Source organism: Macaca fascicularis, chromosome 3, assembly GCF_037993035.2.
Source record: "Macaca fascicularis isolate 582-1 chromosome 3, T2T-MFA8v1.1".
NCBI classification, from domain to species: Eukaryota; Metazoa; Chordata; class Mammalia; order Primates; family Cercopithecidae; genus Macaca; species Macaca fascicularis.
Window position 1 is genome coordinate 103,884,261 of NC_088377.1, and position 27,796 is coordinate 103,912,056.

Genomic DNA, 27,796 nt, shown 5'->3' on the forward strand with positions numbered 1-27,796 from the left:
TTCATGATACTTTATTTCACCCCATATACCCAAAATATTATCATTTCAATATGCAACCAATGTTTTTAAAGGATGAATGAGCCAGTTCACATTCTTTTTTTCATACAGTCTTCTTTACAATGGAGTGTGTATTTCCCACTTGGAGAACATCCTGGTCTGGCCTGGCCACACTGCAAGCACTCAGCAGCCTCTTGTGGTCAGTGGCTGCCCCAGTGAGCAGCACAGGGGCAGAGGCCCAGGAAAATCAACCCCAGGAGCGTGGATGTTCACTGCCTTCCTTCAACCACTCCAGTCAGGTGCGTCCACCTTTCCGCCTCATTTCCTTAGCAGGGCTGCAACTGTGGAACAGCAGCCTTTTCTCAGCAGCCTGACAGAATAGCTGTGTGTTGGGTTTCTGTAATCATAAAAATGACCACAAATACGCATTCGGAAAGAGGGACGAAAACTTCTCTAGGCCCAAATTGTAATGGAGTACTAGGTCATCTTTCTTGGAGACGGAGGTGAAGGGAGGGCAAGGGGCCCCTGGGGAAGGAAAGAGGGGGTGGGCGTGGCGTCGAGTGCGGGGGCGGCGGCCTGACTGCACCCACTAACTTCCCCAAACCTGCCGCCAGCTCACCTCGCGGCGTGCGGGGTCCCTGGCAGTCGGACGCGGCAGGGTGGCTGGTTTCTGGGGCTGAGTCTGGCCGGACACAAAAGAGGAGGGAAAGGAGGAAACCGAGACAAAGGCGCGGGGGAGGACGAGGAGGCGCGCGCGGTCGCGGGGCGAAGCGGGGATGCGGGGCGGGCACGCGCAGCCCCGGGCTCCCGGGACTGGCGGGCGGGAGCAGGCGGAGCGGGCAGGGCGATTTGAATATCAGGCTCTGCCACACTTGGGGCGCCGCTGACAACTTCATTACCTCCGCATATAAAAATGACTGCCGGGGAATGCAAATAGCTAGCGCGTCTCAGACGCCTGCCCCCGTTCCGCCGCCTGCTGCAGGCGGAGGCCCCGGGAGCCACGGCGGCCCGAGGCGCAGACGCGCCCTGTCCAACATAATGAACTGCCCGGCCGCGGCTCCGCCCACGCCCCCGCCCGCGCCCGCGCTGTCAAGCCCGGCCGGTATGGGGAGCCGGCCGGGTGCGGGAGGAGGAAGGGGTGGGCGGCCGGGCGCGGCTCAGAGGCCGCGCGTTGCTAGTCAGTGTCGGCAAATGCCCTGCCTCTTGACTCTGTCATCCAATTAATGCCGTGAAAATGCCAGGAAAATAAGAGTGCTCGGTGGGTTCCACTAGTGACCGCGAACTCTGGCGGAAAAGCGGGACCCCCGGCCTCCGTCCCGTGCGCCCTCGTGGTTAAATTGGACGCCAGCATCCCGGCGCCCCGCTCTCGCCTCTACTGCAAGCCGGCGTCAGGTGTGCTGCACCCTGCTCCCCAGGCCTGCGGCCCCCGCGGCCACCTGGACGAGGCTGCGTCGCAGTGCAGTACCCGCCTCCCGAACCCTGGGCCTTCCTTGCTGGGCTCCCCGGGTGGCCACCGAGGCCACCCGCGTGCGGGAGGGAACGCAGGCTTCACGGCGCCTCTCTTCTTGTCCTGGCTTGCTCCCTGGCAAGAAGTCATCTCCTGCCTTCTGTAGCTCTCCCTGTCACATCTGGGCCCCTTGTGAACTTCTCGAGGGGAGGAGCTAGGTCACTTTTATTAATAATAGCAACAACGACAGTAGTAAACATCTACTGAGGATTATTCTATGCAAGGCACTATGCCAACTGCTTTACCTACATTATGTTTATCACGGCGATCTTACTGCTCTCCTGGAAACCAGGCTTAGCAAAGGCTTGCAAGGTGCTCAGCATAAGCCAGCTAGGGTGGAGGAAGCACAGATGAGAACCCAGGCTCCTCTGCACTCTCCATCACTCTGCAGTATTTTCCCCGTCCTTCTTACAGCTCACGCAACTGTCCAGCACTCCTTCCTCCCGCGACTGCATCACCCCCAGCCATTTTAGGCCAGGTCAGCCCCCACCGCCCCCATCCCCCCACCCCCTCACCCCCTCCCTCTCCTTGGCTCAGAAGTAAATCCTAAGTAGCCTAAATCGGTTATGACCAACCCCTACCCTTGCCCAGGCATTGGCTTAGAAAAGGGTATGTGACCAGTCCTGGCCAAGGCCAAGCCAGGGGACATCTGCTGGGATTTTCTGGGAAATGCTTCCTTGTTCTAAGAAAAGACACCCGTAGAAGCAGTTCCAGTTTCTTCTGTTGTATAATGTGTATCTCCACCACCTGGCAACCACCGAGGAGCCAGGGAACAAAGTTAGTCTTTGCAGAGATTTACAGCGTTAAGTGAGCTAACTCCAGTGTTAAAGTTTAGGAGAATCATGTTTTAGTCCTATCTCTACCTGCGATGTAGTCATCGTGTTTATTCAGGGACATATTTAAACTTATCTCCTTTTTGAAACAAGACATGAAGATGTAAACAAAGGAAAACTCCAGAAATTTCGTCTTGTCTCCATTAGAGTGTGTTTCTAGGCACTTCAGTGGAACCTGTCACTTCCAGCTTCTCTTCCTGGGCTCTCACCTCTTAACTCATTCAGCTTTTTCTCCCAACTCCCTTTTCCCTCAAAATAGCTCTTTGCCTACACAGCCAAGGCATCTGTTCCCTCCAGGAACATCAGAACCCCCCTTCTAACCATCCTGCACCCACACACCCAGGCGTCTGAGCTTGACTGCCTTTGAAATGTTTACTGGCCTTCAAGTAGTCTCTGAAGAATTTGCATCTAATTTTGAACTTAGGGAAAATCAGGCATAACCAGTCACTTACTAGTTTCCTTGGCAACTGCTTTAAAACAGAACCTGAATGGGAATGAAAATGGCTTTTTATGGTTTCACTAAAATCATACACACTTTTCATGAAAATATACCGAAAAAACTATAAAAACTATATATGTACTATATGCTTTATTAATTTATCTGGAATCAATACACAGTAACTAACTCAAATATCTCTGTTCCCCACTGCTGAGGAAAGGCACCCCACACTCCCTTAGCAAGACATTTAGACGCTCCACAATCTGCACCTAACCCAGCTCCAGCTTTATTTGTCTACTACAGTACACCCCCAAATCATGCTATTGCATTTCCTCTCCCATGACATTCTCTAGAATGCCCTTGAACTTCATGTCCAACTGTTCAAATACCACCGATCCTTCCAAGTCCAGATTAAATATCACCTCTTCCAAGAAGCTTTTCCCGTTCCTCACATATAATGACACAAATTGAGTTACTTAGTGTTTATTTTCAGCAATATTTAGCATATTTTATTTACTGATACCCAGTATTGTTAAAATAATGTACATTTCCTAACAGTTGGGGGGCTTAAATATAACCATGCAAACAATTAAAATGAGTAGTAAATATTACCAGCAGAATTAAACTCCCAACTTAAGGCTGAGCTGTTCTCTCAGATGTGATAAAATAAAGCTTCATATGCTGCTTGTTTTTCTTAGGATAACTTCGATTTCAGTAATAGAAAACCTGTCTGTAGTAGCTTTAAAAATGAAAAAAATGTGGTATCTCATGTAGGAAGTCCCAAGGTAGCAGATGCTAAGTTTGGTTAATTTAGTGGGTCAAAAATGTTTAATGTTGCCAAGTTTTTCTCGTCTTTCCGAAACTGCCATCCTCAGCTTGCTGACCTTGTCCTTAGCTAGTTCTCCTCAAGGTCTCAAAATGGCTGCCATAGTTCCAGGCATCACTTTAAGACATGGAAAAGCCAGACAAAAAAGTTGACTGTTCTCTTAAATTTTTTAAGAGTGGAGAAATTATACCAAAGATCCCTCAGATCTTTTCTCATTGGCCAGAACCAGGGCACGCGACTATCTCTAAACTACCACTGGCAAGGGAGGCAAGATTATCAGAATTGACGACTAATCAGGATTTAGCCTTGAATTACATTGAGGGTAAGGGGAGCCGTGCAGGAGAGCAGGGAATTGACAGGACAGGCAATGCCAAAACAAAAGCTGAATTTTAGTCAGTTTCCCAGTCATCAATTTCTGCAACCAAACCATCCCAAAGCTTAGTGGCTTAGAAAATTTTTTATTTTTTCTCTAGAATCTGGACAGGGCTCCTAAGGATAAGGAATAAGGGAGGCTGGCTATTGAGTAGTATCAGGAACTTTTTTTTTTTTTTTTTGAGATGGAGTCTTATTTTGTTGCCCAGGCCAAGCTGGAGTGCAGTGGCGCGATCTCAGCTCACTGCAACCTCCGCTTGCCTGGTTCAAGGAATTCTCCTGCCTCAGCCTCCCCAGTAGCTGGGATTAAAGGCGCACACCACCACGCCTGGCTAATTTTTGTATTTTTAGTAGAGACGGGGTTTCACCATGTTGGCCAGGCTGTCTCAAACACCCAACCTCAGGTGATCCTCCCACATTGGCCTCCCAAAGTGCTGGGATTACAGGCCTGAGCTACTGCGCCTGGCCAGTATGAGCGATTTATGATGGCTTTTTATTTGAAGATCAAAACCAATCACCCTTTGATTATTCTTATATTGGTTCTTTCTACCAAAAAAAAGTGTTTGAAAAAATGGTGTATATTGAATTAGTTGATAGCAAACTGATTGGCTAAATCCAATTGTTAATTTTCTTTTTTTTTTTTTTTTTTTTTTTTTTTTTTTTTTTTTTTTTGAGACGGAGTCTCGCTCTGCCGCCCAGGCTGGAGTGCAGTGGCCGGATCTCAGCTCACTGCACGCTCCGCCTCCCGGGTTCACGCCATTCTCCTGCCTCAGCCTCCCGAGTAGTTGGGACTACAGGCGCCCGCCACCGCACCCGGCTAGTTTTTTGTATTTTTTAGTAGAGACGGGGTTTCACCGTGTTAGCCAGGATGGTCTCGATCTCCTGACCTCGTGATCCGCCCGTCTCGGCCTCCCAAAGTGCTGGGATTACAGGCTTGAGCCACCGCGCCCGGCCCAATTGTTAATTTTCTTAAGGTGCAGTAAAATATTTGCTCTTTTGCTTTGCTTTCTCCCCACTAAATAGCCATATTATGGATCCCACATAGGATTTTGCCTTTAACAATATAAATGCTTGACTGAATTAAGCCATTTTTGCCCTAAGTTCTTTAGTTTGTAGACATCTGAGAATTAAGTCAGGAGAATAGCAAATAATTATTTTGATTTAGCAAATAATTTGATAACTGGATTATTCACCATCAGAATATTTCTCTTTGAAAACATATAAATCACAGAAACGTTTGAAGATAAAACTATTAGTCAGTCACCTCTCAGAGGCAGATAAGAAAATTGTAACATGTAGTCTTTGTTTTGTAATGTCACTTCATTATCCTAAATAGGCCTTCTAGTTCTCTTTTAATTTATATCTATATATAAGGTAAGAAAGTTCTTAAATAGTGGCTAAGTCATGTCATTTGTCTGGAGTCAATATATGGTAACTAATCAGAATGTCTCTGGTCCCCACTGCTGAGGTAAGGCAGCCCACACTCCCTTAGCAAGACATTTTTAGTCCTGTCATTTACTAAAATACCACATGGACTTCCTTTTGTCATCATATCTTCCATCTTCTAATAAATGTATAAGTGTCTCTAGGACAATACCTGGTCGGATGATGAATGTTCATACCATCATACTCTCCCTTTCTTTTCAAGACACTCATGGAACTGCTTGCACAAAATCTGATGTATTCCAATATCATCTCTGTGAATCATAGACCTTTAAAGCCAGAATGACAGTCCTCTAATTTGACAGGCAAAGAAACTAAGGCCCTAGAATTTAGAGAATTTTCTGGAAGTTACCAGACTAGTTAGTGACACAGTGGGATCTCATTATCTTGTTTTCTGGTTGGTTGCCTCTTAGACCATACATTGGTATTAATGATTAACATGAAGTACAGACCTAACTCTAACCAGGTTATGAGTCAGATTCTTTAATATGGAGTTGGTGGCACTCACTCAACCAGGTCCCTGCAATCTCCACCCCAGCATACCCAGAGATCCCATCAAGTCTCATTCCCAGGTACCTGAGGTCTCCTCAAATCCCTGTTTCATTAACTGTGCCAGCAGCCCAGGCAAACCCGGGGTTCAAGGAAGGTACTTGACAAGATGCTTCTTCCCGTCCCCATTGAGCTGGGGCAGTCAGGGGAAACAGAGGGGACAGCTGGTGATGCATCGCCTCCTGTCTACGCACCTTCACAGTGAATTTAAGGCTGAATCTTCAGATTCACATCTGACAGCTTAATCATAAAAGAAGGTTTTTGCTTCTCAAATGTTAATTGAATTTTCCCCCTTAAACAATTGTTTGGATTTAGAAACCCTGAGGCCTGTATTTTTTCAGTGTGGAATTATTCCATTGGCAGCATGCATTCAAATCCTCAACTTGTGTTTCAAATCATACATTTCTAAAAAGAGAAACCAATGTGCTCCAATTCACTAATACTTTTAAACGATTAAAAGACAACTAAGAAAATGAAACCTAACCACGACTATTTGTACCCTTCTTTTTCTTCAACCAACAATTGCTATAATCCGCACTAATGAGGTAGACTATGTTAAGAATTTTCTTCACTTAACATTTCTCATTATTAATAAATTCTGCGCTGACAACTATAAAGTGAACACTTTGGATTTATGCACCTAACCTAATTACATATGCTGCATGTACGCATTTCATTATTTACTTGACAGATTCATTCCTTGATATAATAAATAATTAAACAAGAATCAAATATTAACAATCAGATACATGTTAATTCTCCTCAAATCTTTAGAAACAAACTATATTTTTATCTTCAGTTCAACAAGCACTGATTAAAATTTCTTCATTAGGCAAATTTCATAAGCAAAGTTCTTGATCTACTTTTCTTACTTTCACTGAAAATTAAACCTGGAACAAATTATTCCGGGATTACTTCATGGAAAAAAATAAATGTAACAGTATTTCTAGCAAGCCATTGGATTTGTAATCTTCCATGAGCACTGCTGTATCTTATACATGAAACATTAATCTAAGTGTTTGTTAGGAATTCTCGAAGATGGTCTTATTATAAACCAGAAGCCAGTATCAAATTGGTTGCTAGTGGTATATTACCAGAGATGTCTTGTGGGATAATGGTTTTAACCAAACAATTATTTTATAACTTGTTTAAAGAATAATTCTGTGACATTATGGACAATGGTAAAACTCAATTTGGGCTGAAAATTTACACTGAGGTCAAAGTATAGCTGTTGCTTTTTGCATTTTAATGAGCTAGCTTTAAATTTTTTTATTCACGTATATCAACATCTTCATTGATCAAACTATTCTCACATTTTATCAAATTTGCTTTGGTAGAGGATACAATACAATTTCATCATTTAAAAAATATTAAAGATTCATAGATAGCCACATTATTCATAATGCAAGATTAATGCCAGGCTGACAGGTTTTTGTAAAGATCTGACTCTTTTTTTTCTAAGTGCATATACCATATCTATGTGAAATGTACCTCTGATGTTGCATATTGATTACTCCCTTCTCTTCTCTTCTAATGCTAAAGAGAGAATATTATGAAATGATTGTCAGGGTTAGTGTGTCTCTGACCTACACATGTACTATTAATAATTTATGAGCTGATTTGAAATACGGCACCAAGAAATCAACTGAGGACCACAGCCGCTCCCAGGATGACATAGACTCTGGGTTGACAGCATGTGTGCCCAGATATTGAGGTTCTATTTGTTAAAATTCATAGAGAGACACAAATTCTTTGAGTGCCAGAGTTAACCGAATGGAAGGAAGCCACGCTTCTTTGTTAGAAATTTCAAGTAGCTACATTTATCTCTTTTCATCCAATCCTTTCTGCGACATGAAATTTCCTTTTTAAATTATTTAATCAGGTTGTCAAGTTAACTCATAGTGTCCATAAACACTGGAGAAGCTAAATTCAAATAATATGGAGGCATATAAAGCAAAAGATCAGGTCTTCCGTCTTATTTCCCCCATGCCTTCCCACTCAAAGTTTGTCCAGTGTGTATCCTTCCAGACTGCTTTCTGTGTTCCTACAAAGACAGAGGAGGTGGGGAGAGAGAGTTCCCACTATTCTCAGAAATGGTCTCACACTCTACACACAGTGCTGCAGGCGGCTTTTTCCACTCAACAACATGTCAAAGACACCGCCCACATCAGCACATACATTTGTAGCTCAACTTTTAAACAACAATGTAGTGTTCCATTTTAAAGATGTCCTTTGACTCATTTATCCATTCCCTTATTAATATATTGGTAAGCTGTCTCAGATGTTTCATGATTTACAATGCCACATATACTGAACATACATACTTATGCCCTTGCTCAACTATTTCTCTAAGATAGAGTCCTAGAAGTGGAGTTGCTAGGCCAGTAACTGATTGTTAAATATCCTGAATCCACTAATTAGGGAAGGATAGATAAATATTCTTACTTAGGATTTAAATAATGTAACATTACACTAACATATATGCTCATAATATTTAAGTTCATTTCTTTAAAAAAGTTGGCTGGGCTCGGCAGCTCACGCCTATAATCCCAGCATTTTGGGAGGTTGAGGTGAAAGGATCACTTGAGCCAAGGAGCTCAAGACCAACCTGGGCGACACAGCAAGACCTGCCTCTATCTTAAAAATACAAAAATTAGCCAGGCGTGGTGACATTCGCCTGTGGTTCCAGCTACTTGGGAGGCTGAGGTGGGAGGACTGCTTAAGCCCAGGAGTCTGAGCCTGCAGTGAGCTAAGATAGCACCATTATACTCCATCTGTTTAAAAAAAAAAAAAAAAAAGTACATTTTTAAACTTTAATAAAATTGAGTAATTTAAAAAATTAGTTATATTAATTTCATGTGTGAGTAGCTTTATACAAAGCAAACTAAAGTCTGTTTTTTTAATGCTTTAGCAATATGTTATCAAGCCACACATCTATATATATTATTTTCAAATCATTGTCCAAAGCAGCCAGTCTTCATTATAGCAATACTACAAATAACTAGCACTTGAAAAGTGTGTTTATAGAGATTGACAACTGTTATACTACTGAATGCTTTTCAAAATATATTCAAAAAATTTTATGTGTGAAAACATTTCATGTAAGAAATCTAATTATAAACAATGTTGTTATGTTTATTTCAAACCATCCCAGGCAAGTATATTTGTAAAATTCTCTTTTCACCTAAATTGTTTCAAGCCTTCTACAAAAAGTATAATGGTTACCCAGTGTGTCTGTCAAGTTCTATTATATGAACTAAAATATGCTTTCAGAAAAGATACCTCGCATCCGATGACAGGCACTTCCTATCTGCTAGGATTCATAAAGATTGGAACACCGATCATTTCTTGTAGAGATTTTCTTTAGCAAGAAGATAAAGGGAAACCTTGTTATGCCAAATGACTTACTAGTCAAAAGTAGCCAGGACACTGAAACCTGGAAACTAGTTAATGGTTCGTAACAAGTCAGAAATAAAGATGTTCAACCAAGAAAATGACATTAAGCAGCACTGGCTACAAGAGAAAAGAGCAGCCTGTCAGAATCACGCAAGGGCTGTGGTGACAGGTAGACAATAAAATGGGATGACATGGGTTCCTCTCAGCAGGGGGTTTTAAACAGCTTTCTCTTGGGAGTTTCCATGCACTTCCCTTATAGGAAACCTTCTCTCTAAAAATGGCAACAGGCCCCTTGGAGGTCTTATTAAAATTCTCCCCCTGTGTTATAAAGTGTGTTGGATAAGGCAGATGACAGTACCTGAACAGTTAATTCTTCATTGTATAAAGGAAAGTAGGGACAACAGTCACACCAGGAAGGTAGCTAGGTGGCTGACATAGCCCAGTAATACTGCACAGTAGGCATTGTGGAACAGGAAATGAGTGAGGGGGAAAATCCATCCACAATCCCACCTAGAATGGCAGACAGCAGGAATCCAAAAAGAAGCAATATCATATATATAAATATTTCATATTTAGATTGGTATCCATTATATCTGTAAATGAATTTCATATACTAGTTTAAATCTCCATAGTGGTCAGTCTTATAGCATCATTAGGATGAATATTGTTTTCATTTTTAAGAGAAATTTTCTTTCATTCACTTTCTGCCACTAAACTGCGGCCATAACAGTGTATCTCTAGCTACCTCATTATGGGCCATAAAGGATATGCCAAGAAAGAATGGAAAGAAAGCAAAGAACCCAGTGATTGCCTGATGAGTTCCTTAATATCCGTAATTTCAACGGTTTGATCTCTACTTTATCCACAGTAATGCTATTTCAGTTTTTTACTTAACCTCGTTTCAACGCAAAGTTATATCATTTCATATATGTTTATTTAAAGAGTTTTAATGCCACTAAACTAATTTCCAATAAAGTAATAGCTGTTAGAACAGTCTTTGTTCTTATAAACCATTTCTCTCTTTTTTGTTCTATTTCCAACATATTTTAAGCATCTAACAAAATAAGCATTTCATAACCTTTTTCAGCTAAATTTTTTTTTCTACTAATGTCATTTCAACTAGTGGGAGGTCTACATTTTCCACACTGCACTTCTACATTTAAAATTATTTCCGCTATAGATTAGTTGTCCCTTAGTGAGCGATGCAAAAATCCTAGCCTCTTTAAGCCCATCTTGTTTGACAGCATGCGATATTTGCATGAAATAAAAAACAAATATTTGTTCTTTTTATACAAGCTGTCAGCACAAGCTTAAGTTGTTTAGAAACCTATTCTGACAAACAGAATTGGTGTTTTCCACATGATATATGATGAAAGGTCAACAATAGGTAAAATCAAAATTATTTTAAAAGAAGAAAAGAATTGGCATGCTTTTTTGAAGACAAGGTCTTGTTATATTGTCCAGGCTGACTTTGAATTCCTGGGCTCAAGCGATCCTCCTACCTCAGCCTCCCAGGTAGCTGAGACTATAGGCATGCACCAGTGCGCTCAGCCGACATGCATTTCTTAAACCAAAGGTGATCCTGTTGTGCCATAAAGTACATAGTACACTGACAATTAAAACTTCTTTGTTTACTTGTTTGTTTAAGAAACCATGGACTTAATTCAAATTGCTCACTTACCAATGTATTAACGTTAGGTCCACCACAGGGATAGGTATAAGAAAATGTTCTTTGTTACCTTAAAAAGTTGCCAATTAAAGTTGCATTTCAGCTCTTTTCTCCAGGGAGCTTTCTGATAGCTAATAGGAATATATTCTGAAGTCAGGCAAGCTGAGCATTCCTGATAGCACTGCCACCTAATCAGAGCCACTGAGCTACCACCTCCAGTTGCCCAACAGAGTCACGCTTCTGCTTATGAAACTGATGACTTCTGAATATGCAGGAGCAGTGATTTACCACAGGATGCTTTCAGGGGCAAATGCACTTTCACTCCACCTCTAGAACTTGCACTGTCAAGGCTGCCCTGGGGAATGCCTCAAGCCTGGGGACAAATTTCACCCACCCCTAGATCCACTCTGTCCTGTAGCCACAAGGACAGAGCTTGTTCTGCTTCCTGTGGACGGTGTCCCATCTGCTGAACACACATTTTAATACATAAACTCTATTTCCAGGAATAATACCTATTGATATTAACAAGAAAATAGCATTTCTACAAGATTCCGTGAAAAGAAACCCTGTCAGTGCCACTCATTCTACCTTCAAAGACAAGTCCCTGTAATTACTTTCTCCTTATTTCCTTGTCTGGCTAAAGCAACAAGATCAAAAGAACCTATCCATTTTCCCCAGATACCTTCCAAAATGTGCATTTGCTTTGCAGTCTGGGATCAGAAATTTCATCATCTGTATTTGTATTAGTAATTCACTGCACAAAGAGAACAGAGGGCAGAGAAAGAGAGCACGAGTGGAAGCAAACATCACAGACAATTGTATATATGCAAATGCTTGCAAATTTCTGCCAGCATCTCCCTCTCTACAACCAAGCAACATGGAAGTCTATTCATCCCTCCAGCTTCTTTGCTGCCAAATGTGGTTGTGGTTTTGAGGAAAATATTCAGAAAATGTTGAACTTTCAGTCACCAGGACTAAATCTAACTCAAAACCTACAATATAAACGACGAATGCATAAATAAAATTAGTGATTTTCTAGAAAGACTTGGGATATGCAACATTCTGACTACAAAGGGTAAAAAATAAGATTGGCTTGCGAGGGGGGTGGGGGAAGGAAGGGAATGGCTGCATGCAGCTCTCCAACCCAACTGACAGAGAACTGAAATGTTGCCTCTTGTCTGTCTGGGGTTGTGCATTTGCATAAATAGCCTAAGTAAGAAGGGGTATAAGAAAACCGGGAACAGTCCTGATAAAGAAAATGCCCCAAATTCAAACCCATAAATGCAAGTGCTCATTTTCAAATATATATGCGTAGTGTTTGAAAATGACAGCAAGAATCATCATGTATTTTGTTTTGTCTTGAAATCAATTATTCCCAAACAGTAATGGTTTATCAAAATTTTTCATGACTTCCTTTATTTGTAGATATTTATTCTACCCACTGCAAATCAGTGATAATGGTAATAATTCACATATATACATGTCATTCACATATAATCATTCAGTGCATCCTTAAAATCATGCTTTGAGGTAGGGTCAGCATTATACCCATTTTACAGGTAAACAGACCAAGGCTCCGAAGTTTAGAGAGTTACTCAAATTTACATAACTAGTAAATTAGTAAATGGCAGGACTGGAATTCAAACCCTCATGCTTGACTCTGAATCCCAAGAGCCTCCAATGATGCTGTGCAACATTATCAAAGATGTAGTGGCCTCGGCCATATTTTGCCCCTCAGCAACATTTGCCCCTGCTGGCTGTGCTGCTCTGGAAACCCTCTGCTTTCCTTATTCTTGGGAATTGCTCTTTGATTTGTCTTCTGCCTCTTAGATTGTCTCAGTCACTTCCAGGGTCTCCTCTTCCCAGGTCTCTGTCTACCCTCATCTATCTCTGGCGTCAGTGAGCAATCTCACACACTTCCACTCCTTCATTTATTAATTCAACAAATAGACTTTGAGCACCTCCTATGTGCCAGGCACTAGTCTAGGCATGTGGGACACCACCGTGAACAACAGCCTGTCTCCGTCCTCAGATAAAGCTTATATTGTTATGGGGATGCAGAGGACATAAATAAAAACAAATAGATATCTACTTAGATACATACAGGTGATTGATGCTATGAGAATACAAAGCAGCGAGGAGAGATGGGGAAGGTAAGGAAAAGGGAATTAAGAAGGAGATTGCAATTTGGGAAGGCCTCACTGAGATAACATTTGTGGAAAGATGTCCTTCATCAATTCTCCTCTCAGAAAATTTCTAAATGTTCCTCTCTACCTCTCGCCCTATTCCAACCTCACATTTTCACCTCTGGGCATATCATCTCTTCCTGTACCCACATCCTGGCTGCACCTGAATTCATCCTCCCCTTCTCTTCCTCCTGCACCTCTTCCTGTGCTTCCCACTCTAAGTAACAGCACCACCATTCTTTACGCCATGAATATGCACCCAGTCAAGAAATATGTAAGTGGCCCCTTCTAAGTGAATGCACTATTGTATTCTAGGTGCTAAGAGAATACATTGGTTTTATAACAGCTATTTTCTCCTTGAGAAACCATATAGGGTATTAGAAACAGACCTGATTCTGTGTTCAATCCCACCTTTTCCCTTAATTAGCAGCAGGTTCATCTATACAATGAGAATAATGGTACCCACTTTCTATTAATGTTGAAGTAGTCCCCCCCATCCAGTGGGGTATATTCAAGACCCTCAGTGGATGCCTGAAACCTCAGATAGGCTGAACCATGTATACACTATGTTTTTTCCTATATGTGCATACCTATAATAACATTTAATTTATAAATTAGGCACACTAAGAAATTAACAACAACAATAAAAAAATTGAGGGGTTATAACGATATACTGTAATAAAAGTTATGTGAATATGGTCTCTTTCTCAAAATATCTTATTGTACTGTACTCACCGATCTTTAGACTGCAGTGGATGGCCAGTAACTGAGACCTCAGAAAGCAATTTGGGGAACTACTATATAGGGATTAAATGCAACTGCACAGGTAAAGTCAGCAAGTGAGCGAATGAATGAATAAATCAGTGAATGATATGCTTACTGCAGTGCTTGACATGGGAAATATCCAACAGTTTTAAAGGATGTCATCAGGACCCACTCAATTCATCTCTCAGCTCTATTACCTTTGATGTGGGCTTCATTTTCAGGCAGTGGTAATATGAGCTTCCCAGAGTTCCAGGCTTTCATCCTATCCAGCCATCCCAGAGGAGAAAAGAGTTCCTTTTCTCAACAGTAGCACAAATGTCATTGGTTTTGACTGGGCATGTGACCACTTATGAACCACTCATCAGTTGGGCCAGGAAAATACAATTGCTCTGATTGACTAGACTTGGGTTACAACTCCCTGTGGGGATGAAGGTTGACTCAGCTCCACTCAAACCACAGGAACTGAGAGTGGAGAGGGGTGGTCCCTGAGAAATATCAAGAGTCTTGCAGGAAGAGAATGGATATTGGGCAGGTGAGACTACCCCCAGTTACGGCACCTGATTCATTCTGTCTTACGTTGTAGTTAGATGTTTTCATGTGTGTCTGCCCTCAGATTGAGAGCTTCCAAGAACAGGGGTTGAAGGTTTGTTATCATCTATCTGCTGGAGTACCCAGCTCAATCTTCGGAATATAATACATGCTCAATAAATGTTTTTAGTATGAATTGATTCATTACACTAATGTAAACTATTTCTTCTTTTGCATATTTTAAGTTCTGTGGTGTCTTGTTCTCTTCTTATTACAGGAAAATACATAAAGTCTAAAATACACATACACCTTATAACACCTTAAAAGACAGGTTTCCAACAGCAGAAGCACATAAACCGTGTTCATAATTTAAATATATATTGACTTTCTCTCCTCTAAAATCATTAACTCAGCTAAGTTTACATAGGTGAGAAAAAGAGCAAGAGCGGTAGTGCCTTTCTAAGCCACTTCATCTTGCTATTCTATTTGGCAAATGCTGCCTTTGCTGAAAATGTGAGTGCGTAAGATTTTCAAGACTTGCACTGCAGCCCTCACAAGGTGTCAGTATGCACTGGGCATCAGTTGGATTTGACTACAGTGTAGAAATGTCCTTGATCTTCCTCTGAGCCACGTGATTTCAACCTCTACGGCCTTTTTCAAGGCTACCTCCTCAAATCCTGTAATCCCAAGTGTGGCATTCTCTCCTTCTTCCTGGGTACGCGGCTGCCCAGCTAGAGACATGTCCCAGCCTTGCTTGTGTCTGGTGTGATCATGTAACTGAGTTGTCACCAAGTGATGTGATGATGTGTACAACTTCCAGATCATCTTCTTAAAGATGTCTAAGATTTGCTTTTAAATATAATGCAGCAAAGCTGTGGGGGACCTATTTGGGGGATATAAATGGTACAAGTTTGACCATACAAAGGTAACTGTTTAAGCTCAGTGACAGGCACATGGGAATCTCTTATACTGCATTATCCCTACATTTGTGTATGTTTGAAAATTTCTATTGAAAAATAAATTATGCTGCTAGGCACGGTGGCACACGCCTGTAATCCCAGCACTTTGGGAGGCCAAGGTAGGCTGATCACGAGGTCAGGAGATCGAGATCATCCTAGCTAACACAGTGAAACCTCATCTCTACTAAAACTACAAAAAATTAGCTGAGCGTGGTGGCGGGCACCTGTAGTCCCAGCTACTCGGGAGGCTGAGGCAGGAGAATAGCGTGAACCCAGGAGGCAGAGGTTGCAGTGAGCCAAGATGCGCCACTGCACTCCAGCCTGAGCGACAGAGCAAGACTCCGTCTCAAAAAAAAGAAAAAATAAATGATGCCAGGCATGATTGCTCACACCTGTAATTCCAGCACTTTGAGAGGCTAAGGTGGGAGGAAGGATGCTTGAGCCCGGGAGTTTGAGACCACCCTGGGGAACATAGCAAGACCCCCATCTCTACAACAGATAAAATTAGCTAGGCATGGTGATGTGCACCTATAGTCCAAAGTACTGGGGAGGCTAAGGTGGGAGGATTGCTTGAGCCCAAGAGGTCGAGGCTGCAATGAGCTGATACTGTACCACTGCACTCCTAGGTGATAGAGTGAGACCCTGTCTAAAAAAAAAAAAAAATTAAAAGGTGCTTTCGCCAGTTATGTTCTCTCCTTTCCTAGCCTGGTTAGAAAGAGGGCTGACTGGAGCAATCCTGGAAAGAAAAGCACGTATTGAGGATTGCCGAGCCATTCCTCCAGTCCAGGTCCCTGGGCGGCTTCCTGGAGCAGGGCTTGCTTACCTCCTTCGGAGAGTTATCTGAAAGAGAAATTGATTTCTCCCTCATTGGAGCCATTGCCATCTGGGGTGTCTTTGGACAACAGCTACAGTGTTGTCCAGGTGCCTCTACCTCCTTATTTATTCCCATTTTATTTCAAACCATCTCCTCTACTCTAACAGACAGTATAATCTTACCTGCCTTCACCAAACCTTTACTTATTTCTGCCTCTCTTATAGGTCAGAACAATGTTAGAGCCCAAGAAATGTTTACTATGTTTACATTTTTTGTTGTTTTGAGGTCAGGCTGAACCACCAACTACAGAAATAACTAGACTCCACTAAGACAACTTCAATTAAACTGTTCACAATACAACTCACTGTCAAAACCTTTACACCAATTTCACATTTGAGTTTGGAGGTCATTATTTAACATAGCTATGAACAAACCTTTGATTCAGAAAAGAACCATAAATTACAGTAAAACTTAGGATGAAATATTAATGTTGAGAACATTTCAACTAGAAAATAAAAGGTTCAGGAAAACTTAATTTTTTTCAAAAAAAATATAAAATACAGTTGTGTTATAAACCCTGCAAGCTGACTGCAACCCACAGACACGTTTTATCTTCCCCTCTCCAAATGCGGCACAGTTCCACACAGCATTTCAGGAGTCTTGAATGTCAGTGCCCTTAGAGGGCACTAGTGCCTCCTCCCTCCCCACTGGCCTTGCACAAGGGCCTCCTTACACATTTACCCTGAGGCCTGTGATCTGCCCAGAGATTGGGCTTAATGGGGGCATGAGGCATGTAGACAAAATCGTTTTCTAAAAAGAGTGGTTAATCCTCATCATGGATTGCCAAAGAAGGTCATAGACCTTAGAAATATTCTTAGAAATAAGGTTGGTTTTCACACAATGGTTTTGGGGTGAAGTCCCCTGAAGGTCAGGGGATAAACTTGGTAGGTAGACCAACAAAGAGGAAAACAAAAATTGGGTGCAAGCTGGTGTTCATGACTACTAAACAAAATTAGGAGTTTCAGGAAAACCTTTTACAGGATTAGACTGCAGGCTTGTCTCTGATCACCACTGTGACAGCCAGTGTGCCCACCTGCTCCCACCCTCCACTCTCCCTCCCCTCCTCCACTCCCCTACCTCTCCCTCCCCCTACCTCCCCCCTCTCTGCCCTCATACCCCCACCCCAGACTGCTCAGGTGAATCCCATCTTTGTCAGACTAGTTCCTAAGCTATGGCTGCAAAGATTGGAATTAGAGCGGGGAGGAGCCGAGAGGGCCAGCGACTGCTGTGTCAGATTTACTCTGAGAGCTACCGGCAGAACAGTGAGGAATAGATCTGGAGGGTTAAAGAAAAGGGTGAGAGAGACAAGAGCCAGTGTGGGCTGGGTCTGGAAAATAAGAAAGAGGCTAAAGTCAGGAGTTTGAAAAGAAGCTGAAGAGGAATGGGATAGAGAGAGATACGTTGTTATGTGCTGCATAGTTTTAACATCTCAGTCAACAACAGACTGCATGTGCGACTGTTGTCCCATGAGTATCATGGAGCTGCCCTCTACAGGTGTACTATTTTTTATCTTTTATACAGTATTTTAACTGTACCTTTTCTATGTTTAGACCACATATATTCACCATTGTGTTACAACTGCCTACAGTGTTCAGTACAGTTACCTGCTGTACAGGTTTGCAGCCTAGGAGCACTAGGCTGTGGCCAGAGTGTTTAGTAGGCTATGCCATCTAGGTTTGTGTAAGTAAACTCTGTGATGTTCACACAACAAAATTGCTTAATGACACATTTCTCAGAACATGTCCGCATTGTTAAGCAATGCATGACTGCATATGATCCCCAACCTAGGGTGGTTTGATTCATGACTTTTTGACTTACAATGACATGATAGCAATATACATTCAGTAGAAATTGTACTTCAAGTTCACATACAACCATGCTCTTTCTTACTTTCGATATCATATTCAATAAATTACATGAGGTATTCAACACTAGATTATAAAATAGACTTTGGGTTAGATGTTCTTGCCCAACTGTAGGCTAAAGTAAATGTTCTGAATATGTTTAAGGTAAGCTAAGCTAGGATGTTCAGTAGGTTAGATATATCGAATGCATTTTGATTTATAATATTTTCAACTTACCATAGGTTTACTATTACATGATAGTATGACATACTGTCATAAGTCAAGGAGCATCTGGTGGGGTGAGAAGAGAGAGAGAAACAGAGGCTTTTAAGTTTGAGAGGCCAGGCAAGGTGGCTCACGCCTGTAATCCCAGCATGATCGCCTGAGCTCAGGAGTTTGAGACCAGCCTTGGCAACATGGCAAAACCCTGTTTCTACCAAAAATATTTTAAAAATTAGCCAGGCATGGTGGTGTACACCTGCAGTCCCAGCTACTCGGGAGGCTGAGGTGGGAGGATGGCTTGAGACTGGGAGGTGGAGGCTGCAGTGAACCACGATTGTGCCACCACACTCCAGCCTGGGCAACAGAGCAAGACCCTGTCTCAAAAATAAATAAACAAACAAACTTAGTACCATACTCCCTGCCTCTCTGTAGAACCTCTTCTCTGAAGGGGAATCGTTCTCATTTAGTGATATCCACATGTTCCTTGCACCCTGGCTTCAAGAACACCTAGGGTGAATGCAAGTGCCCCTTAATCATTTTCAGAAGGAATCCAAAGTACTATAGATTCAAGGGATCACTGTTCACCCTTGTTTTCGAATCAGTTTAGGAAAACTGTGCACGGTACCCCTACACACAGATGCATACACACACACACACACACACACACACTTAAAGATTCACAGTGAATTTTTTTTTTCTTGAGGGTCTTGCTCTGTTGCCCAGGTGGGAGTGCAGTGCCATGATCACGGCTCACTGCAGCCTTGACCTCCCAGGCTCTGGCGATCCTCCCACCTCAGCCCTCCAAGTAGCTGGGACCATAAGCATGTGCCACCATACCCGGCTAATTTTTTTTTTTTTTTTTTTTTGTAGAGATCGGTTTTTGCCACCTTACCCAGGCTGGTCTCAAACTCCTAGCCTCCAGCGATCCACCTGCTTCGGCCTCCCAGAGTGCTAGTATTACAGGTGTGAGCCACTGCCCTGGCGTCACAGTGAATAATACCATATGAAAGTCACTGAGAAGTCCTGCAGAAAAATTAATATTAAACTTTATTTAGCCCAACGTGTCCAAAACGTAACTGGCCATGGAAACCTCCATCCTGCTTTTTTTTTTTTTTATTAGCATTCTTCAGAACTAGCGCTATAGGGAACACCTTTAGAAAGTTCTGTATCCAGTCTTTTTATTGTACTGAGGAGGAAATTGAGGTCCAGAGAGGTTGGGAACTGCCTTTGGGTACGTGCCAGCCACAGAGCCACAACCTGATTCACCAGACATCCTTCCAAATCAACACTCTCTCCGGTAAATCACACTTCAGTATGTCTATTCCATACCTCTAATATATAAACAGTACACACAGCACATGAGTTGATAGCCTTGTAACTGCCAACTTACAAATCACCCTTTAAAAAAATACTAAGAAATCGCTAGGTGAGAGCTGAGATCATGTATACAAACTTGAAGTGTGTTTATATACACTATTAATCGCCCTTGTCATGGTTTATACTAGTTAGCCAAGTCTTGCTGGTATCAATTGTTTATCCTCATTGCCTTCTCACTGAAATACTACTACCAATAACAAATACTGGCTCCCTTTTTGCTCTCAGTGTGAAGGATAACATTAATATAGTGATGCAAATTTCTAGCATTTATCTTTATGCATTCATTTAAATGGAGCCAAAACTAAAGAAATCACTTGTTAACAAGATAATAAAAAACAAATCCTTATACTGCGCACTTCATTGATAGATCAAATCCCATTATCACTAACTAAAAGGGAAATTCTTTACTTTGGAATTTGGTTGAAATTAAGACAATTTTCAAAAAAGAAAAATAAGAATGAAGAGAGGGGCATGGAAATCTTTGTTTTTGCAAGTTATAAATATTTGTCATATTAAAAAGTAAATTGTTTGTAAACTTTAAAAGGTAGGTAACATACAAATTTTTTAAAATCCTATTTTGAGAGCAGTCAGTACCCAACTTTAAAAAGTATTTATGAATAATAACATATTAGGAAAGATCAATTGGAATTTCTGTCTCAAAAGTTAAATATTCAGTGCCTGTGATCTGTATTTGTTACTGAAGGCTTCTTTATCAGCAGAAAAGGCAAATGATACCCTGCAAATGTTTCCAGCATGCAACTTTGCTTATCTCCCTGTATTAATGATCCTTATGGCAGTTGTTATATTAACCTTATCACATAGTACAGCAGTAAGGGAAGACTATTGTGAAGGAAAAAAAAAAACCATTTTGTTTAATGTCTGGGACCTTTTTTGAACCTAGCAATTTTCTGATTGTCAAGGATGGAAAAAAATGAAAGTTAAACTTTTACTGAGTTTATTTACAATCTCAAAGAAGAAACTGGACATTTCCAAATGGGTGATTCAGTAAACATAAAATTTGAAGAGGACACTGATTAAATTATCAACTAAATGCTCATTATGTGAGTTCTGGGTTTCAAGGGGTCCACTAGGGCGCTCCCACCAGGAGTCAGGAAGTGGCTCCTGAGAAAAGCAGTCTCTCCTTCAGGGCTCTGAACTGCTCATTTGTGAATATGACATTACCAAAAAAACTCCCATTTGCCCCTCATAAGACTTCTATCTCCTTCTTCATACAGTCTCTATGTGCACACAGATGACATTCAGAGGCTCTGTCTTTTAATCCCTCTTTAACTTGGATAATATCAAACCTGACCCTGACACCATTCTACCTTCTCTTCTCTCAAGGTATTGAGAAATCACCTAACTCTATGATTGCAATTAATGTTTGGTTCAGCTACAAATGCTTGAGCTCAACCCACATACTAGCAGAATGAACACAAGTCCCTTCCACTCCCCCACCTAGGTAACATGTTTTTCCTTTTTTTTTTTCTTTCATTATCCCTTTAATACAGAGCAGGGCTACTGATTAGCAAGAGGCAGTTTGACTCCGGCAATAGGTCTTCTTCACTAAGCCTCACTGTCATGGAAATTCCAGCTGCTACAAGAATAAGAGGCTCAATCCATATTTGCCAGCTCTAATATGAAATCTGTCAGAGCCCAAATTAATGAGTTCCAAATTCCTTACATCACGATAACAGGTTAAGACTGGTCAATTAATTACATAAATCCTTCCCAATTCATTGTGCGTTTGCAGCCCAGATTGTGTCTTACATTACTCCATGACACAAGGCCTTTTGGCTCCTGTTGTTCTGCAGAAAGGCCCCATTTAAGTGGAGGCTGCCTGCCACGGCAAAATGTTAAATGTCACACATTAAATTTGCACTTTTCTGTAATTGCTTTTGTTTAAAAAAAAAATTAAATGAAAGCACAGGGCTCCCAGTACACTGCTATGCAGAGAGCTGGGATTGTACTGCACGGATCCCAGGGCAGGTCAGCACCTGTGTTTTACCTCTAATAGCACATGCTCCCAGTACCGGGTCCTCTATACGCAGTGGAACCCAGAATGTGCATATTTGTGAAAAGAAGCCAAGTTTCCCTAAGATCTAAGATTCTTATCTTCATGAAAGGATTAAAATAGGATTTTCTACATAGCTAGCTTCCCTTGTCTACCAGTAAAAATATTGGATATCTTAAACACTGTCGATCTAGTCACCTTTCAGAAGCGTGTGCATATTATATTTGCATAGGCCTTTGCCTCCAAAAAAAAAAAAAAAAAAAAAAAGATATTCCAGATGGCTTTGCTATTTGGATTTGTCACTGTAACACACCTACAGAGAGTGGTCTAATTGAGGACCTCATAATCATCCAGGCCAAATCTTTTCCTTTTTTTTTTTTTTTTTTTTGAGACGGAGTCTGGCTCTGTTGCCCAGGCTGGAGTGCAGTGGCCGGATCTCAGCTCACTGCAAGCCCCGCCTCCCGGGTTCACGCCATTCTCCTGCCTCAGCCTCCCGAGTAGCTGGGAGTACAGGCGCCCGCCACCTCGCCCGGCTAATTTTTTTTGTATTTTAGTAGAGACGGGTTTCACCGTGTTAGCCAGGATGGTCTCGATCTCCTGACCTCGTGATCCGCCCATCTCGGCCTCCCAAAGTGCTGGGATTACAGGCTTGAGCCACCGCGCCCGGCCAAATCTTTTCCTTTCTATAACATCACAATGTACCTGGAATCACAGCTAGTTAAAACTTGACCTGGATGTGTGACCTCCAGATTCCTAGCGTGGTCCCTCCACCCCACTACATGCCTCTGTGGACTTGTATGCACGTAGTTGCTGGGTACGGAATGGAACCGGTTCTGGTTGCGTTTCCTGAACCACCTTATTGTGGGCTAGGGGTTCTGCGAATACACCAGCGACCAAATGATGCTCTTAAGAACAACCGACACCTACGTAGGGAGCAGGTTCTTTCTACTTGGGAGCCCTAACACTACTCTACTACGCGGGCAGCTCGCCAGACCCAACCAAGGGTGCATTCTGCAGAGGGCGGCTGCAGCCTCCGCACTGGCCCGGCAGCGCCCCCTTCTGTCCTCCGGCGGCCTGGCACCTGATGTGTCAAAGGCCGCGCGCTTTTTCCGGGGACTAGAACACAGTCCCGCTTACAGGGCCTCAGCCTAAAGCAGGTTGAAAACTTGTGTCACCCCCCCCCCACGCCCCCCCCCCCCCCACACACACACACAGAGCACCCTGACCCAGGCGCGTTTCTGAACCTGGAGACACGCACTCCTTCCCCAGTAGCCCAGTCTTACCACCAGGCGCGACTGTCCCCTCCCTCTCCAGACGGGAGGGGGCAGGTTAACGCAGCCGCGCGCCCGCCGGGCAGGTTAGGCTCTTGGGGACCTAGAAGAGAAAGGGGTTAACTAATGTGTGCGATGCGTGTGCAGATGACAAAATTTAGGGCGCGTAGAGTTTGCCCGGCGCCACCGCGTCCGCTCGCGGGGACCCTCGGGAGCTGGGCCCCACGGGGCCGGAGCAGCACGGTGTCGCCCCTCCTCCAGCCGGGCTCCAGCGTCTGCAGAACAAAGCCTGGGGTCCAGCCCCGGACACGGCGCGGCCGCCCCTCACCCAGTCCCCGGGCGGCAGGGCCTGCTCCACGCTCACTCTCCAGCCTGGCGGGGCCCTGGAAGCCGGGACACGCGGAGGCCCGGAGGGTCATCGGCGTTCAAGGCAGCCTCCCACACCAAGCGCACCGCCCGGAGCCCCTCTGCACGAGCGCTTTCTGCTTATTGCTCTTTTCCCCAGAAGCCACAGTCATCACGGTAGCGCGGGAAGGGGCCTCGCGGGCCAGTCTGCAGCAGGTGCGGTCGGGAGCCGCAGGCCCGCGCGGTAAATCGCTGTCTCTTTGCGGTCGTTGTTCCCATTCACCGCCCGCCGCCCCCCCTCCACCAGGGTTCTTTTTTTTTCTTTCCGCCGCGCAGTTGCCATGGGTTACCAGGGCGGTTGCCATGGGTTACCGGACCGAGGCCGGCTGGCTAGCTACCTGCCGCCAGTCGCCGCCGCCGGCGGAGTGGCCCGGGCGGGAGGTGGCGGGAGCGCGCGTGTGTGGGACGCAGCGCGGGGGATGCGCGCGGGCCGCGGAGGCGCCGCAGCCAACAGGCGGCCGAGGGTGCAGCCGCGGGAGCGCCATCGCCAGTGGGGTGGGGGGCAAAGCTATAAAGAAGGCCCAGAGGTAAGAAACTAGCAAAAACACAACCACAAGTTATGCCCGTGCTGTGCCTCTAGCAGCAAAGACAAGCGGTGTGGGGTTTTGGATGAATCTACACTTCTCGTCGGGGGAGAAAGGGTATTTTCCTCTTTAGCATAAGCCATTTGCATAGTGTCTTTAGACCAGAGTTTAAATTCAGCAGGAAATTGTAGCTTAATGTTTTGAGGGTTTTTTCTCTCTTTTCCTCTATATCTTTTGAAAATAAGTCTTTGGAATTTTGGAGAAAGAGAAAGGGTCATTAACTACCAGAGTTTGCGCAGCTAAAATAAATTAAGTGTCCAATGCACTGCTCATGATCTAGAAAAGTTTCCAGTTAAGACAGTTAAGAGTGAAGCGCAATTGTGTCTGCTAAAAAGGGACAATGGTGACTCGTCTGTAAGATGCATATGGCAAAGAATAGAACCAAAGTCCTTTGTATATATAGCAAATGTTAAAGAATGTTGCTTATTTACATCCTTCTGAAATTTTTGAACTCCACTCTTAAAATTATTAATTTCTTATGACCTTTATTTGCAAAGAAAGTTCTATGCTTTGAATGTCAAATTGCAGTAACTAATTTCCGACAGTATTTTGTATTTGAAAATGTGTTTATATATAATAAACTAAGAAAAGGTCTATATTCCAAACAGAAACACAAAATTGTACTGAAATAAATTGTTTCCTTCATTGAAAAGATGTTGCTTTGTATTCATAGGATACCAGCTAAATAATTTAAATATTAAGAGGAAGACTATTTAGAAACAATAAGCTTTGTTATTTTTGTTTTAAAATGTTGAGGCTTCCAATGAAAAGGGGTCGTCTTTTATAGCTCAAATACTGAAAACCTTTTTTGTACCACAGTAGCTCAATAATAATGAATCCTTAAGGCATCCAAAAAATACAAACCAAATTCAAAACAGCATCTAGTTTACTGTTGGATATAATGGTGATTGTAGCCAGGCTAAATGAATTTGTTTAACTTCTTAATTGTCATAAAAGAAATTTTGTTCTTTTACTTTATACTGCATATCACTTGTTTGTATTTAATTATTCAATGAAATGTGGACTAGGTTTGAAAAACTGGCAAGATACTTAACATCTTAAGGAATAGTATCTGCTTAAGAATAAATACTTGTCCCTAGTAATTTTTAAAACTTGAAATCTTAACTAGAATTAAGTAACTTTCTTCTAAGTGAGACTTTATAAGAAGCCTCAGTAACAGGTTGTTGACGTTCACTGTTGACACCTTTGGGTTATATATAAATCTAGTTCTACAACAAAACACGTAAGTTGGCTTTATAGGTGAATAGTTTACCCTTTCAGAATTAGCCAGGGAAAATGCAGTTTTGCTGTATTGTAACCATAAAGAATCCAGGATTAGAATTATTTATATTTAAGTCATATTAAAAATAGTGTTAAATAAACATCTATTCATGTTAGTTACATCAGTAATTATTTTCTTTTCCCTAAAGAAAGCTTTATAAAAAATATGCCAGGGAAAAATAAGAGACAAAGCAAGAAAACCACCGGAAACTGAAGTTCATCTAAATATCTCGGCTGCAAGAAATCAGTTTTAAGAAGCCAGAGTGTGGACACTGAAACAACTGAACCAAGGCTAAATGCCTCAAATATGTACAACTATAGTTAATATTAAACCATGTTTTACCAAATTTCCTCATAAAAAATAAAAAACACTGAGTTTTGGTCTAAGGCAGAATATAGTCTCTTGTATAAAATAAGTGATCTGGCAAAGTTGATTTTTTTTCCCGTTTAATGTAAAAATGATCTCATGACATTTACATACTAAATATTAGGCATTAATATTAATTTTGATGGTTATGTTACATCATCTAAAAATAATATGACAATTGGTGGCATAGTATGTGTTTTTCAAAACTGCTGTAAAACAGAAATAGTGTGAACTCAAATACATATTGCTGAAGGGATGAGGATCGCTCTTAAATGCCTGGATGGCATAAACTTTACATATTAGCATGGTAAGAAATTACTAAATCTTGTGCACATGTATCCTAGAACATAAAGTATAATTTAAAAAAAAAGAAATTACTAAATCTTTTTCTTTTCTTGTATTAAAATAATGAGGATCTAAGACACATTAAATCAAAATATTTACAAAAATTTAATAATGTTTTAGACCAAAGAAAAAAAGGACAAATTAAAGAAATCATTCTAAATTTAATTTTTTAAATGTTAGTTCTTAGTTTTGTTAGCTTTTTTTTCTGTTGGTTCTTTGAAACAAGCATTGTAAAGACTTTTTAATAATACAATAGCTTTTAAACTCCTAGTGAAAATGAAAAGGTTGCTTTTTGTAGTAGCTTCTGCCACTCTTCAATTAGGCTGGGTGACAAAGCAACAAGTTATCCTAGTTATCTGAAAATATCTTCCTGTTAGTTTCACAGAAATATTTTGTGCCATTCAACATGGAAGAAATTTGGCTAATTATCTCAAGAAAATGTTGCCTCATCTGAAATCTGAAGTTCAAAATAGTTTATCCAAGATATCTTTGGGACACTAAAAAAAAAGACATTTTATGAAAATTATACCAATCTTCAAGTAGATGCTTTAAAAGAAGGGGTTTTTAAAAAATGAATAATTATTTCTGAAATTAGCAAGTTGACATCCTTTTCTAAATTATGGGAATATTTATTGATAAAATTAAATTTATTATTTTTATAAAATCCTTCCTCTGATTTAAGTAGTAAGTAACCACCACTGATACTGAAAGTTATCTAGTGATAAGAAATTGCACATTTAGTCAAAAAATAAATCATTAACCTGTAGTTCTAATTATGCAATGATAATGAAAAAAATGATTTGTCTCCAGAAACCATTTGTTGAAGCTGATTTTGGACAATGAAAATGTATTTCTGAATCTATATACTGGAATTATAAGTAATATTACTAGCACTATCTATGTTTTTTCTAAGATGTAAACATTATTTTAATATGTCTCTATTCATAAGATACATTTCCATCTAAGCGTGAAACAGAATACTGGAAAGGTTAAATACTCTTAAAATATTTCAGTCGAACACCCAAAAGCGTATAGTGTTTTGCCAGTGCACAGGAGGTATCCACAAAATATCAGCCACAAGTCTGAGAGAGGCAGTCTGGTCTACAATGTTACTCTTCATAGGGGTTAACAACATATACACCGTGTTTACTGTTTACGGTAACACTGCCCCATTGATACAAAAAGGAATGCTCTATCTTGATTTTAAATGCTACTTAGTTGCCTATCTTTTTAAATTCAATAAAACCAACTAGGTTTTTTAAAGCATGTAAGTCATTTCATTTGAGGGCAAGATCTTGTTTACCAATAATGCCTGCCTGTAAAGGATAGTATTGCATTCACAGGATTTTTAGCTTTACACAGAAGCCTACCTAAAATAAGACAACATAAAAATACCACTAATAAACAACCAACAGCTTTAAGAATTTAAATACCTAACATCATGACAGTGAGCTTTAGGTAAGAATGTATTATTACGAAGCTTTCTTCTCTATGACTGGACATAATTTGCTATTCCTAAGATAGTAACATTAGAATTATTTTTCAGGATTCCTGCGGAGCTGTATTTACTTTACATCCATGTGAACTGCTGTCATCACTACTGTGTCCAAGCCCAGAGGATGAACTGGAAAAGAAGAGAGGGGGAAAATAATAAAAAGAGGAAATTGGTTTTCACAACACACTCAAAGCCTGAGTAACAGAGGAGAACTTTAATTATCTCCAGTCACAAAGAGAGACAGGAAA

The 27,796-nt window shown here is 41.6% G+C and overlaps 2 protein-coding genes and 1 non-coding gene across 11 annotated transcripts in view; 1 reads left to right on the forward strand and 2 right to left on the reverse strand.

Annotated features, from left to right (window-relative positions):
• Positions 1 to 1,007, reverse strand: LOC107129233 (uncharacterized). Its single transcript, XR_010585724.2, has 2 exons — positions 617 to 1,007; positions 1 to 394 (listed from the first exon to the last, which is right to left on the reverse strand). It is a non-coding gene; the product is annotated as an uncharacterized protein (transcript).
• LOC102143493 (uncharacterized) lies at positions 194 to 27,710 on the forward strand. 3 transcript variants are annotated; one of them, XR_012432585.1, is made up of 2 exons: positions 194 to 296; positions 27,600 to 27,710. XR_012432585.1 is itself a non-coding variant. In XM_065542184.2 (2 exons), exon 1 carries the CDS (start codon positions 23,198 to 23,200, stop codon positions 24,005 to 24,007), a length of 810 nt encoding a protein of 269 aa, XP_065398256.1. In that variant the 5' UTR covers positions 23,192 to 23,197; the 3' UTR covers positions 24,008 to 24,117; positions 27,600 to 27,710. The 3 variants fall into 3 exon arrangements, 1 of the variants encoding a protein (XP_065398256.1); XR_012432584.1 differs by lacking the exon at positions 194 to 296 and adding an exon at positions 23,113 to 23,632; XM_065542184.2 differs by lacking the exon at positions 194 to 296 and adding an exon at positions 23,192 to 24,117.
• The window catches only part of SNX10 (sorting nexin 10), an 84,758-nt gene continuing 82,733 nt past the window's right edge, over positions 25,772 to 27,796 (reverse strand). For all 7 annotated transcript variants that reach the window (XM_005549940.5, XM_015447617.4, XM_045387625.3 and 4 more), the window contains one exon: positions 25,772 to 27,677. In XM_005549940.5, coding sequence (XP_005549997.1) covers positions 27,596 to 27,677 — 82 coding nt within the window. In that variant the 3' untranslated portion in view covers positions 25,772 to 27,595. The remainder of the gene's footprint in view (positions 27,678 to 27,796) is intronic.